The sequence below is a fragment of the Urocitellus parryii genome, chromosome 7 (genome assembly GCF_045843805.1).
Source record: "Urocitellus parryii isolate mUroPar1 chromosome 7, mUroPar1.hap1, whole genome shotgun sequence".
In the NCBI taxonomy this organism is placed as follows: Eukaryota; Metazoa; Chordata; class Mammalia; order Rodentia; family Sciuridae; genus Urocitellus; species Urocitellus parryii.
The window spans coordinates 125,264,204-125,280,662 of NC_135537.1; the positions used below are offsets into that span (position 1 = coordinate 125,264,204).

Below are 16,459 nucleotides of genomic sequence, written 5' to 3' on the forward strand. Positions count from 1 at the left end.
GGGGCTTGTGCACCAGTGTTTCTGCTCCCTGAGTTGTTTTTAAAAAGTCGTCATTGCTGTGCTACCGTTATCAAAGTAATAATGTCCATCCTAAAACTTAACCCAGACAAAAATGCCTAATGGGTGCCATCTGCCTTCTGTTCATAATTGGTTCTCTCTTCTCGATTTAACTCGATGCATATGACAAGGTATATACCCACACATTTAAAAAATATTTCATGCAGGCGGGACTTGGTAAAATATTCTATTTCTGGACTGGGGAGGTAGCCCCGTGGCAGAGTGCTTGCCTGGCATGTATGGAAAGCTGGGGTCAAACAAAAAAAAAGATGTTCTGAAACTTCCTCCCCCTTCCACGCTCTACAGTGTTTCTTGGAGATCTTTCTATGTAAGAACATAGAGACCTTCCTCAATTTTTAAGAAATAGCTGCACAGTATTCCATTGTATTGATGGAAACTTTTAAATGTATCCTTGAGCTTTATTTAACTAGAAAAGATTGAAATAACAACAGTGCAGAGAAAGAGTAGGAAACTTCTCTTTACCTAAGATCTGAAATCCATGTTCACATTTTCCCCTAATTGGGTCAGGAACCTGTTTATATTCTAGCAGGGAGATTTCACTGGGTATTCAACCAATGCCACTTTTTCTTTGAGATCAGGGAGGTCTTTTCTTCCCCTTTACTCCTCTGGTCCTCTACATCCTCCTCTTAGCAAAATTTCGACTCTGCCAATAGCCTCTGTATGTCCTTTTCATGCAATATGAATGACTCTCTATGTTATTTTTCCTTTCTCAAGGAGATGTTTTGCCTGAGATCTCCTAAGGAAGGTCATTCCAGTTCTTCCAGGAGTATCTGCCCATTGTCAGCTCAATCCATACATTTCTTGGCAAACTATGCTTTCTTTCGAATTTAAGGCCCGATTTATTTGTGGAAGTAAAGGTTTTGTCCCAGTCAAAAAGGATCACACTTATTACTGAGGGCCAAGTAGGCAGGGGAGTCAGTGGAGAGGTATTACGTGTTTCCCAATCCAGAAATCAGGGCCTTTCATGGAGATATACTTATATACCCTGAGCCAACACTATTCACAGTCAGAGAAGCCTGCACATGACCTTGTTAGCCCCTGAGGAAAGCCAGTCTTCTCTGCACCAGAGGAGTCTCTCTCTGAGATCTGCATTTTCTTATATCTCCCTCTAAATGGAATGGGGTTTCTCTGTGTGGTCTGATGTTTCATGTGACAAAGGCTCCCACCCAGCTCCATACAGAGCATCATATTCCAAGTGAGTATAAATTAGGGGGAACAAACCAAATGACAAAGTTGTCCCATCTTCTAATAAGTGGGTAGAAGTGTTCAAAGAAAGGGAAAGAAAGAGAATGGTTCCTCCTCTTCTCTTCTGATGATCTCACTTTCAGGTGGAGAGAAAGCAAGTGGGAAAGATAGCAGGTCTTTCGGGGGGGCGGTGATGTACACCTGTAATTCCAGGGACTTGTGAGGCTGAGGCGGGAAGATGGCAAGTGGAGGCCAGCCTCAGCAACTTTGCAAGACTCTCAGCAATTTAGCGAGATCTTGTCTCAAAAAAAAAAAAAAATTAGAAGGTCTGAGGATGTAGCTCAGTGGTAGAGTGGCCCTGGATTCAATCCCTAGTAACAGGGGAAATAAAAAGAAAAAAGAAAAGAAAAGCAGGTGGTCTCAGTAAGGCCCTCCTAATGGTTCAAGAAGTCAGAGCAGGGGCATATTTTCTGTTTTTTCAGATAAAGTCATTGCATGGCTCATTCCACTCAGCTATTAAGAGACTGAACGAAGACTGACGCTCCAGCCTTTGGACTCTCGGAGACACCCTGCAGAGGGGGTGGCAAAATCAATTCCCCTCCCTGCCAGCCATCAGGTGGGGCCATCTGTTGTTTAGGGAACACTGTCCACCTACTCTGTTGGTTGAGGGTCAGGGAGGGCAGGAGTTCACATAGAGAATGACCAACTTCTGCACACATCATGTACGGAGGACACCCCTCTAGTTCCACAAAATCTTGTAGTACAGGAATTCTTGAGATCTGAGGGACTGAATGTGACATTTGATGGTGAGAAACAAAGGAAGTCAGGAGATTCTGGGAAGGGAGATCAGGATGAGTTTTATTTTCACTGTGTCAGGAAAGAGTTGAAAGAATTGTGGAAGCCCTGTGGTTGGCCCTGGTATATCCACGTGGTTAAATAAGTTGCCAACAATCACGCAGTCACTGACACCCTTCCACTCTGACATCTGTCTGTGGGTGACCACAGATTGAGGCACTAGAATGATGTGCCAAAGTCTTGCGGTAGAGTAATTGGAATAAAGGAATCTGTGAAGTTGGCTCTGCATATCCACAGATCCTGCATCTGAGGCTTCAAATCAACTGCAGATTGAAAACAAATATTCAGAAAAAAAAGTTGTGTTTGTACTAAACACATAGACTTTTCTCCCCTCGTCGTTACTCCCTAAGCGAGACAGTACAATAACTTTTTATACAGCATTCACATGGAAGTAGGTATGATAAGTCATTTAGAGATGGTTTAAGGTAGAAGGGAGGATGCCAGATGCGCCAGTCTGCCTTTTTATCTAAGGGACCCTGGGAGGTCCTGGAACTAATTCTGTGCTGATACTGAGGGATGATTGCCATCAGTTCTATTTTCCCCAGGACGAAGGATGGGGGGAGGCTTCCTCAATTATTTCATTCATTTCCACACCTCACACTTTAAGAAAGAGTAGAGATAAGCTGAAACACAATCAGATAAGCTAAGGTGAAGGGAAGAGAAGGAAAGCCAGGAGACACAGGCTATCTGTGTATCTCCATGGGAAACAATCGGAGGATCTGTCAGGGACCAGATTTCCAGGGATGTGTTGGTGGTGGTTAGACAGAGTTAGATAGTGATAGGGACTGTCCACGGAGTCTCCTGGAGGAGGTGGGATGGAATGGAACCTGCAATGACAATCAGATGTGGCAAGACAACAGAAAAGGAGAAGTGGGGTGGGGGTGGCATTTGAGGATGATGGGGAGAAAGGAAAAGAAACTGTTAGAGTGTCCAGCAGGAGAGCTGGAGTGGAGAGGGTGAGGAAGAATTTTTTTTTTTCCCCAGCCAGGGGAGAGAATTATTTTACTTCATTCAACATTTAAAAAGGCTTCCTTGTTTAAGTCAAGGTGACCAGGAAAACATCAATCAAATGTAAGGTCGTTGTTTAAAGCCAAATGGGTGAGTTGTGTAAGCCCCAAACATGATGCTTATGTTATCTAAAAAGCATGATGTGCCAGGTCAGAGTATACCAACAGACACATTGAGGACCACTTACGGCTGTCCCACCACGAGGGCCCCTGCCAATCGCCACTCCTCCGGGACGACAAGTGATCTGGATTGCCACTGCCAGGGCAGAAGACAGGAAAAGGGCAGGGAGCCCAGAAAGCTACTCAGCTCAGTTCCTGTTGATAACCAGAATGGCAGGGGCAGAGAAGCCACTGAGTGCAAACAGCTGTGGCTTCCTTTCCTTCGATGTATGTGATTTTCAGTGTGATCTATAACATCTTGATTCTGGAATCAGAGGCACATGTCCTCCCCACCCCTGAGTTCTACCACATTTAGTGGGAGTAACTGTCGGCAACTCATTGAACCTTTCTGAGCCTCAGTTTCCCCTATCTCTAAAACGGGAACAATCATAATAGCTACTCCCTCCCGGGGTTTCAAGGAGATGACACCTGAAAGCATTAAGCACAGCCTCTGGCGAGTAAGTGCCCAATAATTTCTAGCTGCTATTATCGTTCTTATTATTTTTGTTAGAAGCATCTGCTGGTCTCCCGTTTAACATTATCAAAAATAAAATGACCACCCGGGAGGCAGTTTTTTCTGTGGTCCATTTTGCAAAGTTCAGCACAACTCCAGATGCAGAAAAAGGTTCATTCTGGGAAAGTAAGAGCAGAGATTCCCCAAAGTAGGAGGAGGAGGAGTGTGGCTGGAAAGACGGCCTGTGGCTCACTCTCCTTCCTGGTTCAAGCCCAGGCTCACGCCAAGAGGGACAAAGGTCACCTTATCAGACCGCCTCTGGAACAACTAAAAGTCTATCTGCAGTTGTGACCCTGGGCCTCTGCTCCAATCTCCCACGGTGGGGAGACTGGCTGGGAGCTGTTGGAGAGCAGAGCGCTGGCTATTGTCCCTGCAGACACGTCAGGCAGTGTGATGACAAGGACCTGCTTTGGGAAGCCCTGACATCATCCTCCGGCTATGCCCATAGAGCTGGCTCCGGGCACTGGCCCCTTGGGGACCTGGGACTGGCGACTCTGGTCTCTGAGCTTTTTCCCTCTCCCTCTTGAAGTGATTAGATGAATGAGTCAGTTGTACTTTCTTCTGTATAAACATAAAAAAAAAATTCTAAGATTAAAGTGAGATAACTGGAGGCCTAGTTACCTTTCTGCTGGGGACCCCCAATCAAGGGCTGCCAAGTGTAAAGTGACCCATGTGGAGCTATTTTAATTTGTGGACGGACCACCTCCTTACATCCTTCCATAAGACGATGAGGCAGACTCTTCCTAAGGGAGAGAGCATCCACACCTGAAAGCAGCTACTGTTTAAATGTGGCTCTTGCCTAAAGATGCTTGAATAGACCTAGCAGATTGTCGATTGAAACTTTTATTCTCTTGAAGGGGATCCAATCCTCTATTACGGAAATGGACCCAATTGGGTATTTGAATGATAAGGACTTTTGATTTTTTTTTTTTTCCCCTTAGATCCCTGGCACTGCAGAAATTTGCCTGAAGTCTTTTGACCTGATCCTAGAACCTGACAAGTCAGGGCAAATCAGCTAACCAGTGTAAATATTTATCTTGTATCAGCTTTTGAGGTTAAATCTCTAAGGACAATCCATCAATCAATCAATCAATAGATAGATAGATAAATAGATAAATAAGAAATTATCCAGTGTGACAGCAAAGATATGTTAGCATTATCTCTCATTAATCTTTATAGAACTTCATTCAGTCCCTCCCAGTGCCTCAGGTGACCAGAGACCTCTCCCCAAATCCAGCCCCTACTTGGACACGCTCTGTCCTCTCCTCAATGATGCAGAGATGACTTCCAACAAGAAGGAGGTCTTTCCCTGCCCTGGACAATACCAGCAGGGTCAAGGAGCCGTCTCCCTCTCCTAGTGTTTATCCTTTCCTCCCTGCTACTCCCTCACGCCCCCAAACTACCAGCTCCCTGGTTCTCCAATCCCATCCCCATTTTCCCAGAACTCTTCCTCAGAAAAGCATTTGTCCTATACGCCTTAGTGCATTTCTTTCCCCCAAGGATCATTTGTACTTTGGAAGTGATTCCTCATTGTGAAATGATAGATGTTGTTCATGAGAAAGTTATGCCAAAGCAAACTTTTTCCTTCTTATGCCAAAGCAAACAGCCCTACCATCTGGCTCAGGGCCACGGTTATTGTATATTTGCCTTTAACATGAATGATCAGAATGTCAAGACTTCCAGACTCTGAAGAAAAACTGGATTATTAGTGAAGAGGAGGGCTCGGTTAGGAAGTCCAAGCCCTGGCGGACCCAGGTGAGCAGAGAGTAATACAGAGTCTCTCAGAAATGAGAGAGAAATGAATGATTTCTACACCAGCTCTGGTGGGTCAGACAGGTTGCTTTCTATATTAAAGGTATATAGTGATTAAAATAACTAATGCTTCCTTGTCAATGGGGCTACATGTTCTGAATCACTGGTTAATTGTGTTCAAAAGAAACTGAAAACCTGGCTCCAGGTAGAAACCTGATCCAGTCTAAGGGTAAGATAAGAACAGAGGAGATGCTTGTCTACTGGAGCTGAAAATCAGGACCCTCCCATCATTTGAAGAGTTAGGAAATCCAATTTCTGTTTCAGAGGATTGATCACTGATGGATAGAAATGCATTTGCTTTATGGATATTGATTTTGTATCCTGCTACTTTGCTGAAATCATTAATTAATTCTAGAAGTTTTCTGGTGGCGTTTTTTGGGTCCTCTCAGTAAAGAATCATGTGATCAGCAAATAATGATAGTGTGAGTTCTTCTTTTCCTATTAGTATCCCTTTAATTTCTTTTGTCTGTCTAATTGCTCTGGCTAGAGGTACAAGGATTATGTTCAATAGAAGTGGTGAAAAAGGACATCCCTGTCTTGTTCCAGTTTTTAGAGGGAATGCTTCCAATTTTTCTCCATTTAGATTGATGTTGGCCTTGAGTTTAGCATAGATAGCTTTTACAATGTTGAGGTACGTTCCTACTATCCCTAGTTTTTCTAGTGTTTTGAACATGAAAAGGAGCTGTATTTTGTCAAGTGCCTTCTCTGCATTAATTGACATAATAATATGATTCTTACCTTTAAGTCTATTGATGTGATGAATTATATTTATTTATTTCCGTATGTTGAACCAACCTTGCCTCCCTAGAATGAGCCCCACTTGATCATGATGAAAACTACCCCATTCAAAATAGCCACACACACACACACACAAAAAAAAAAAAATACTTGGGAATCAACTTAACAAAAAAGTTAAAATACTTCTACAATGAAAACTATAGAACACTAAAGAAATAAATTGGAAGATCTCCCATGCTCTTGGATAAGCAAAATTAATATTGTCAAAATGGCCATCCTACCCAAAGTGCTATACAGATTCAATGAGATTCCACTTAAAATCCCATCATCATTCTTTATAGAAAAAGTAATCATAAAATTCATTTGGAAAAATAAGAGATCCAGAATAGCCAAAGCAATCCTTAGCAAGAAAAGTGATGCAGGAGGCAGCATAATACCAGACCTTAAACTGATCTACAAAGCTAAAATAACTAAAACAGCATAGTATTGGCACCCAAATAGACAAGTAGACCAAAGGTACAGAAAAGAAGACACAGAAACAAACCCACATAAATAAAGTTATCTCATACTAAACAAAGGTGCCAAAAACATACATTGAAGAAAAGAAAGCTTCTTCATCAAATGGTGCTGGGAGAACTGGAAATCCATATGTAGCAAAATGAAACTAAACCCCTATCTATCGCCATGCACAAAACTCAAAGTGGATCAAGGACCTAAGAATTAGACCAGAGACCCTGTGTCTAATAGAGGAAAAAGTAGGCCCAAATCTTCATCATATCGGATTAGGCTCCAACTTCCTTAATAAAATTCCTAAAGCACAAGAAATAAAATCAAGAATTTTATAAATGGGATGGACTCAAACTAAAAAGCTTCTTCTCAGCAAAAGAAACAATCAAAGTGGTGAAGAAAGGGCCTACATTTTGGGAGCAAATTTTTGCCACATGCACATCAGATAGAGCACTAATCTCCAGGATATCTAAAGAACTCAAAAAACTTAACACCCCAAAAAACAAACAACCCAATCAGTAAATGGGCTAAGGAGCTGAACAGACACCTCTTATATAGACACAAATATATGAAATAATGTTCAACATCTCTAGTAATTAGAGAAATGCAAATCAAAACTACTCTAAGATTTCATCTCATGCTAGTCAGCATGACAGTTTTCAAGAATATAGAAAACACTAAGTGTTGATGAGGATGTGAGGGAAAAGGTACACTTATACATTGCTGGTGGTACTGCAAGTTGGCGCAACCAATCTGGAAAGCAGTATGAAGATTCCTTAGAAAACTTGGAATGGAACCACTATTTGACCCAATTATCATACTCCTTGGTCTACACCCAAAGGACTTAAAATCAGCATACTACAGTAACGCAACCACATCAATGTTTATAGCAGCTCAATTCACAATAGCTAAACTGTGGAACCACCCTAGATGCCCTTCAATAGATGAACAGATAAAGAAACTGTGAGATATATATATATATATATATATATATATATATATATATATATATATATATACACACACCTAATGGAATATTACTCAGCATTAAAAGAGAATAAAATCATGGCATTTGTAGGTAAATGGGTGAAGTTGGAGAATATCATGCTAAGAGAAGCAAGCCAATCCCCCAAACCTAAAGGCTGAATATTCTCTCTGATAAGTGGATGCTGATCCATAATGCTGGGGGTGGGGCATGGGAAATGGAGGAACTTTGATCGACCAAAGGGGAGTGAGGATAGGGGAGGGGATATGGGGGCAGGAAAGATGGTGGAATGAGATGGACATCATTACCCTAGGTACCTGTAGGTCTGCACATATGGCATGACGCTACATTATGCACAACCAGAGAAATGAAAAGTTGTGCTGCAGTTGTGTACAATGAATCAAAATGCATTCTGTTCTCATATATACCTAATTAAAATAATTAAATAAATTAATTTTATAAAAGAGCTTGGAAATCCAACTGGAATCTGTTTCATTTAAGCCTGACTTCAGTCATCTGGACGATATACAACTTCTTTGGGAGCTCAGGCATGTTCATGTCAGGGGAAGAAATCACTCTGATGACTAGTGAAGGAATTAACAAATCAGGAGCAGCCCCCTGGGGTCTCACAATGGAGGAATATTTAGGTAATGATAACCACTAGCAAGCTGAAAAAGGCCATGCTGAACTCCAGTGTGTAATTTCAGTTCTCAGAAATCATCACTCCCATGTAACATCATGTCCTCTGTATTCAGTGTTCCAACCTGATAAGTGTGTTTTTTTGCAAAAGGGAGACAGACAATTAGGCGTGTAATCTCAGAGGCGGCTATGTGGAAGCTCAAGCCCTGTGTTGCTGCACAGGATGCCGTTCCAGAATGAAGCCTCCAGATGGAATCTCTAGGCCTCTACTGTCTCAGACAACAAACTCACAAGCTGGAAGTGAGATCAACAGCTGGCACCCTGAAGGAGAGGAAAATGTGGTGCAGAAAAGTTGGGAGGGAAAAGGCTTAGGTGTGGTTATTCCACTAAATGCAAGAGGAGTGACATCTGGAATGAGAAGAAAAAAAATCATAAGGTGGGTAGGGAAAGTTCTGGGTCAGAAATGTCCCTCCCTGTGTTGGGAGAGGTTCTAGATTATTCTCATAGAATTGGAGAATGGTTGGTCTTTCATGGTTTTTGGAGGAAGGGAGACAATGACTGAGTGGTCCTCTCAGAGCTTGGCAGAAACACAGAAACACAGCTGCAGAGAGAGCTGGACAATGTAAACACAACTGGGACAGCACGTGGATAGAGGAGGGGAAATACACAGAGGCCAGGACAATGGTACATGATAGAACCACAACTCAGAATCACCACCCCACCACGGAGGAGAGATGATCATGAGTGACAGGTGGAAAAGTGGGCTGGTTCATCCTTGCTACTAGAAGCCCACTTCAGCTCCCATCTCTACCGCTGGCCTCTTAGCATTCCTCTCTGCCTTACTGACCTTTCCATTATGTGATCACATGCCCACAGAACTCATGCACATTGGAAGAATCACCATAAAGAGACGATGTTGCATTGAGAGACAGGTGCACAATTCCCTAGAATAGGAGTCTGCTGCTGGATTTTTCTTGCAGCCTAATATATAGTCTCTTCCTCTTTCTGTAACCCTTTCTTCTGTTGTTCTGCACAGATCTCCTGCTCCTTCCTTAAATACTGGAAACCCTTCCATTGCCTTTCGGTTGCTTTATTACTCTTCTTTAAAATTACATTTCCCTTTGTTGGGGAATTAGAAAAATGTTTGTATTTATTCCCTTAAATGAGGAGCTTTTGAAGTTTGAACCTCCCTCTGATTTTTAAGATACAATTTAAGCTGCATTTAAAAAAATATTTATTTTTTAGTTGTAGTTAGACGCCACATCTTTATTTTATCTATTTTTATGCGGTGCTGAGGATCGAACCCAGGGTCTTACACATGCTGGGTGATTGTTCTACCTCTGAGGCACAATCCTAGCCCCTTATGCTGCTTTTATCATATAACCAGGGTTTGACTTCTTTGTTCATCTATTCCTCTCCTTTTGGCATACACAAATCATTATAATAAAAGCCAAAGAAAAGTTATTAAAACATACTCATAAAAAAGGTACAGGGCCCCTATGGTGTTAAAAACAACTGATTATTGAAATAATATCTAAAATTTCCAGCCTGTGGGAAAATTTGAAAAAAATTATAAATTCTTTTGTGACACTACACATAGAAGGTCCTTGATATATGACGGTTCCACTCTTGACTTTTCAGCTTGATAAAGATGCAAAAGCAACAGGCATCCAGAAGAAACTTGACTTTGAATTTTGAAGTTTTGTCTTTTCCCAGGATAGTGACAGACACGGGATACTCTGTCATGAAGGTGGGCAGCATTAATGAGCCGCAGCTCCTGTCAGTCACACCATCTCCAGGGGAAACGACCGGTACCCTACAGTGGGTGTTGCTAAGCTAGGATGCTCCATAGCTTATGCATTTCTGACTTACGATAGCTTTGATTTTGTTATGGGTTTGTTGGGACATGACCCTCTCATCAGTGAAGGAAAATCTGCAGAGCTTTGGCATTTAAATCTGAGAAATAGAAAAGCAACCTAGAGCAATATTATTTATGAATCTTGTGACAAACAGCATTGGCTATTTGTCAAAATTCATGCTCCCCCTTCCGTAGTATAGAGCTATTGCTGAGAAGTGGCTGCCCAGTCAGGGGATACCTTTCTCAGCCATGTGGACTGTTCTCACAGTGGAATGTGAGCAGAAGTGATGAGTTCATTTCCAGGAAGAGGCTTTTTAAGTTCATGAGGGGGCTTCTCCATCTCTCTCCCCCCCCCACCCCCCTGCCCCATCCTCCTTCACTGGCAAGAATCAGAGGATGGGGAGGCTCTAGAGCAGGAAAACTGTGGCCTGTGGGCCTGCTGCCTGTTTTTGTAAATGGAGTCTTACTGGAATCCAGCCATGCCCATTTGTTTACTTATTGCTATGGCTACTTTCACACTACAACCGCAGAGCTGAGCAGTTGTGACAGACACAGCCCAAAGCATTTACTATCTGGTCTTCAAGAGAGCCTATTCTCTGCACCATGGGGAAACATGATGGAAGGAATCTTCCACAGAGGACTTGCCATGGAGAAGGACTGTCCCTGGATGGTTTAGGAACAAGAAATATACTTCTCTTGTTAAGAAGTTTTTTGGTTTGTTTTGCAGCTCGTGAGATTCCAACTAATGATGACATAGATGGGAAATCCCAAATAAAACACTAGCAAATTCTAAAAACAAAATTCGTGAAAAATCGTTTCCAGAAATTTCAGGACAGTTGGAGAGGTGGCAAAAACCACAGGGCTAGGTTAAAGAAGAAATCCACACCATCGTCTTTTCGTATGTTTTGAAAGCATTTAGCAACCTCGATATTCATCTTGCAAACTATTCTTACTAGAATAGGAATAGAAAAAATATTTCCAAAGAATATCCAGCCTACACCAAAAGCTAACATCATATATAGAAGTGAAGGACTATGAACATTCCCATTTAAAAAAAAATGAAAATATGTCATCATCAGTATAACATAACAAAAAATTATACAGCACGATTTATTGCTTCTGATGCACTATAAACACATCTATAATAATAGTATCTTCTTATGTAACATATTCATAATTATTAAATTTTATTATATATTAACATATTATTTATTGAATATATAAATTATATGTCCTTTATATGTCACATGCTTAATCTTATAATTAAGTTGGACATTTATATATGATGTAGATAATATGGATTTAATAATATAGTATTTGATTCATACAGCATGTTACACTATATAATATATGTAATTTATATAAAATTTACATAGCTTGCAAATACAAATATATGATATAAAGGATTACTAAATATGTGAAAATTATATATAACATGTCATAAATATTCCATACACACTTTTTAAATGATGTTAATTATATAGCATGCTAGTATCATGCTATTGCTTTTCAAGTACCAGCCAAGGCACCAATATGGCAAAAAACCAAGAAGCAGGAAATAAATTTATGTTATTTGTAGGTACATGTTTGTGAACCTAAACAATGTGATTAACGGAGAAACTATTGGAACTATTAAGAAAATCTTATAGAAGCTCAGTTACAAAATAAATGTGCAAAATTAATAGGTTTTCCATATGTTAACAATAATCCATGTGACTTCACTTAAAACAAGAACAAGCTTTGCTAAGAGAAATTTTAAAAAATTGAATAAGTGGAGAGGGATGCTACAATTCTGCCTTGGAAGAATTAGAATGTTTTAAATATGTGAGTTTATCATAAATTAGCCTATAAATCCATTGCAATCCCAAGAAAAATTCTAACAGGATTGAAGTTGGCGTATGAAAAAGAGATTCCAATTTGTACCTAAAATACACTTCTGAGCTTGGTGTGGTGATACACACTTATAATTTCAAACCTTGAGGGTCTCTCTCAAGCTCAAAGCCAGCCTTAGTAACTTAACAAGGCTCTAAGCAACTCAGGGAGATCCTCTCTCTAAATAAAATAGAAAAAGGGCTAGGGATGTGGTTCAGTAGTTAATTGTCCCTGAGTTCAATCCCGTGTACCAAAGAAGGAAAAAATAAATAAATAAACCACTCTGACCATATCCAAGGAACATTAGGAAATTTAGAGCACTGTAAGGAAGATTTCAAAAAATAGATAAGACGAATTGTCAACTACTTTATAAAATTGTGGGAAAAAATAAAATTGGACTATTAAACTAAGCACTTGAAATAAAATTTCAGATGCATTCAGGATTTAAATGTAAAACTGAAGTACTTTGAGGAGATAATCATGGTGAATAAACTATATGCGAGCTATGAAACTATACTCTTTTTCTTTGTAGTTTCTAGAATAGATTTAACTATACAAAAATCTAAAATCGCCATAGGTTAAACCACTGTACACAAAATCAAAAGGCCAAGGACAGACTGGAGAAAGGATGGACAGTGCTTGTGACAGATGGGGAGGACTTTCCCCCCTATATAAATAGCACACACAAAGCAGTAAGGAGGAATACGCCCAGCAGGAAGAAGAAAGCCACAGTTCAGCAATGACATACAATCGCATGGAAAAATAGAGTCTCCCTGTAAACCAAAGAATGCAGATTTAATTAAGATCTGTTGCCTATCATATAAAAATAATAAAAAAAATAAACTCACGAGCTTGCAATAGAATGCTTTAAGAAATGATAAGAGATTGCCTGACGGAGACTTTTCTCCGGCTCTGACATCCATCCTATCGGAGTAATGATGGAGAGAGAGCACTTGAGCACTCTAGGCCAAGTTCAAAGGCAGAAGATATTTAGTGTGGAGGGAGAGGGGGAGGAATAGAGAAAAATCACAATGGGATATGTAAGTGGGCACCGAGAGAGAGGAGTGAATTCACTTTCCCAGAGTTGATATTTTCTTTTGGATTGTTTTTAGTTACACATGAGGGTAGAATCCACTTTGACATAATAAAAAGCATGAAATATATCCTGTTCTAATTCAGACCCCAATACCTCTCCTTCCCCTTCCCTTTCCCCACCCCCTGATCCCTTCCCTCTATTGATCTTTTGGCCATTTACCCACAGTTAAATATTTTTAAATGAATACAGATTCCAAATGTATCCATTTATGTGGCCTCTGAATGCTTGAGAAAGAGCGAAATTTCAGAATATGAATAAACGTGATGATAAGCTTCATAACAAACTTAGTTTTTGATTAAAAAAAAAGTCCTTATACAGACCTGGAGACAACATATTGAAACAAATATATATTACTAAATAATAGGCACCAGGAGTTCTCACAATTGTTTGTGGGCCTGATTGGAAGAAAGTCAGTCTACCCGTATGACTCTTTAGCCCCCTTTTCTCCTTCTACCACTGTTTCCCCAGGTTTCACCTCATGTCCCCCACATGAATTCCTCACTCGAAGGATTTTTGGGTCCACTTGGTGCCAATTGTTTAAGAGGTCTACAAAATGATTTTACTCAGTTTATGACAGCATTAATGTCTACGTCTCTTCCTTGAGTATTGGAACTTTGACCCCATGGAGCACAGCATATTCACATACACTGTGTAAAAAGTGAACCTCACTCCAATGAACCTGGTACAGTTATCTCCAACTTGGTCACTTGGGTAAGCCCTGGCAACATAGCAGCCAAACTGGGCTTGAAATCCAGCTGTTCTGGTTCAGGGCTAGTGCTCTCTCTACTAGACTGGTCCACCCCCTCTTTTAAAAAGGGAGTTAAAGAGGGCTGTGACCATGGCTCCTAAGCATGGGACCAGGGAGGGGACCTGTTTTGAGGAATACATCCAGTTAGGTTGTCCACCTGTCTGAGTAGAGCAAAGTTGGCCTGCGTGACCTGATCTTGGAGTGTTTGTGGCTGAGTTCCTTCCCCAACCCTAAGAAGAAATGCTCAGGGGCGTATGTTGGCATGGCTTTTGTCCAGTGAAAGGCCACTACCCCCAAAGTCCCTAGCATGTTGAGCCTTAATTGCCTTTGAGCATCAGGGACAGGTGTGCATTTTGTTCGATCTACCTTTTATGGCTTCTTTCACAGCAGAATCCACGGGGAGTATGTTCTTCTCCACCAGCTCCAGTGGCCCTGGTCGGAGAGCAATCTTTTCATTGAGATCATCGGCGAGGCGGGCTCTTTTCAACTTCATCTGAACAGTTGGAATGGACCTCTCTGCAGTGGAGGCTGAAGGGTTGAAATGAAAGCGATCACTTTTAGAATCCAATGTCCTTTTTTTTTTTTTTTTTTGGCTTGTGGTTACAAAACATTGTGTCACACTTTGCTCTACCATCCTAATAATTTCTCAATGTAATCATCATCACTTCACAGGGATTAGCACCAAAGACCAGACACTTCCAAATAAAGGCAAATAGTGAGGCACATAGAAAAGTTAGAGAAACTTGCTTCGAGAGGATTTTGTGGAAAGAATATGCAATTTGGCAATTTCTTAAGAAGCAGTCCATGGTGTCTATGTGGCCTGCCTGACCCTATGGCTACAGGATTTGGATAGTGAATAGCACAGGCTGAACCTGCAGTAAATTTGATCTCTGGTGACAGTTTGTAGTAGAAATATGACTTCTTAGGGGCTTTAGAGTTGTCAGTGCTATGATACTGACAGTCAAATGTCCAGTTAAGTTATAACAGAAAAAAAATTTTTCCTGTGAAACCATGATTTAATCAGAGGAGTGTTAAAAAATTGAATTTATCCAACATGCAGCTTCTCATCATTTGTAGGTTAAGAAAGGTCATGTAACAGATCCCTAAATCCACCCCTATTTGGAAGACATCAGATTTCCTCTTTAGGGTGGGTGCTGACTCATTTCTGTGGAAGAACTTTGAAGGATAACCCAGACAACCTATTGCTTTAATGAGGGAAACGTAAGTCCAGATTCAATAAGAATTTGCAACTTTGCTCTCAACTTTGCAAATTTAGAAGATGAGATCAAGCCTCCCAGTTCCATTATTCTATCAGTATCACCCTACTAATCTAAACTTTGTGTCACTGATTGATCTAGAATTCTCCATACAGGAGAAGTCTGGGACGGTCTCATCAGTTGCAATAGATCAGGTTTGTCTAGAAGCTGCATATGCGATAAAGGGAACATCGGTACTACAAACCAAAGAATGAGGATGCTAATCCTCACTTCTCCCCAGACCACCCCTTGCGAGACTTCCTGGTTCAGCATATTCTGATCCATTCTGCATACACACCCAGTACTAATTTTCAACAAGTCCTGTCTTCTTGTATCCTTCCACAAAAGATGATCCTCTCCAAATGGGTCTCTCAAACTGGTTTTCCAAGTCTGGTACAAACTGAATCCCCTCTCTTCCTGACCAGTGCTTTCCATCCCAAACCTACCACCCCAATAAGCTCTGGCCCTTTTGTATACTCCCATGTCTCACAATGTCACTCTGTACCTTTGCTTACTTTCTCTCCCCAACCTGAAATTCTTCTATTCTACTCCTCACCATGAGCTTCTCTTTTAGGTCCATGATCAAAGCCTAACTATTTTCTCCTGTTCTTATTTTTATAATTTTTTTCCTGTTCCTAATTTTTTTCCCATTCTTGGCTTTATTGCCTCTAGAAATTATAGGAACTGGCCCCCTCATCTTATATTGCTGCTTCTGAATTTAGATAATAAAAGTCCTGGAGGACCGAACCCATATTTAGTCTAACTAATCTTTGGTGCTCCAGTACGCTAATTCCCAATTTCTGTTGGGGAGAAGAGAGAATTCCATGAGAACCACCTGTGACATGTGACATAAACCAGGGACTACTCACAGTCTGATATTTTAACTCAAAACCATAATAATGTAGGGAATAACTCTTGTGTGCTTATGTGTGTGCTGGGGATTGAACTCAGGACCTTGCACATGCTAAGCGAGGCTTCTAGTGCTAAGCTACACCCCTAGCCTCAGAAATAACATATCTTGTACCTTTTTGTTATAGCATCAATACCTACTCATTATCATAAATGCAAATAATGCCAAAATCAGAAACACCTCACTCAGAGTTAACGACTTTTAATACTTGGGTGTTTTTCTTAGTTAGTTATATTTATT

At 40.7% G+C, this 16,459-nt stretch overlaps 1 protein-coding gene across 1 annotated transcript in view; it reads right to left on the reverse strand.

Moving 5' to 3' along the window:
* Myocd (myocardin) overlaps positions 1 to 16,459 on the reverse strand; it is a 95,421-nt gene that overhangs the window by 26,919 nt on the left and 52,043 nt on the right. Inside the window, exon 5 of the mRNA XM_026390675.2 lies at positions 14,420 to 14,581. Coding sequence (XP_026246460.2) covers positions 14,420 to 14,581 — 162 coding nt within the window. The remainder of the gene's footprint in view (positions 1 to 14,419; positions 14,582 to 16,459) is intronic.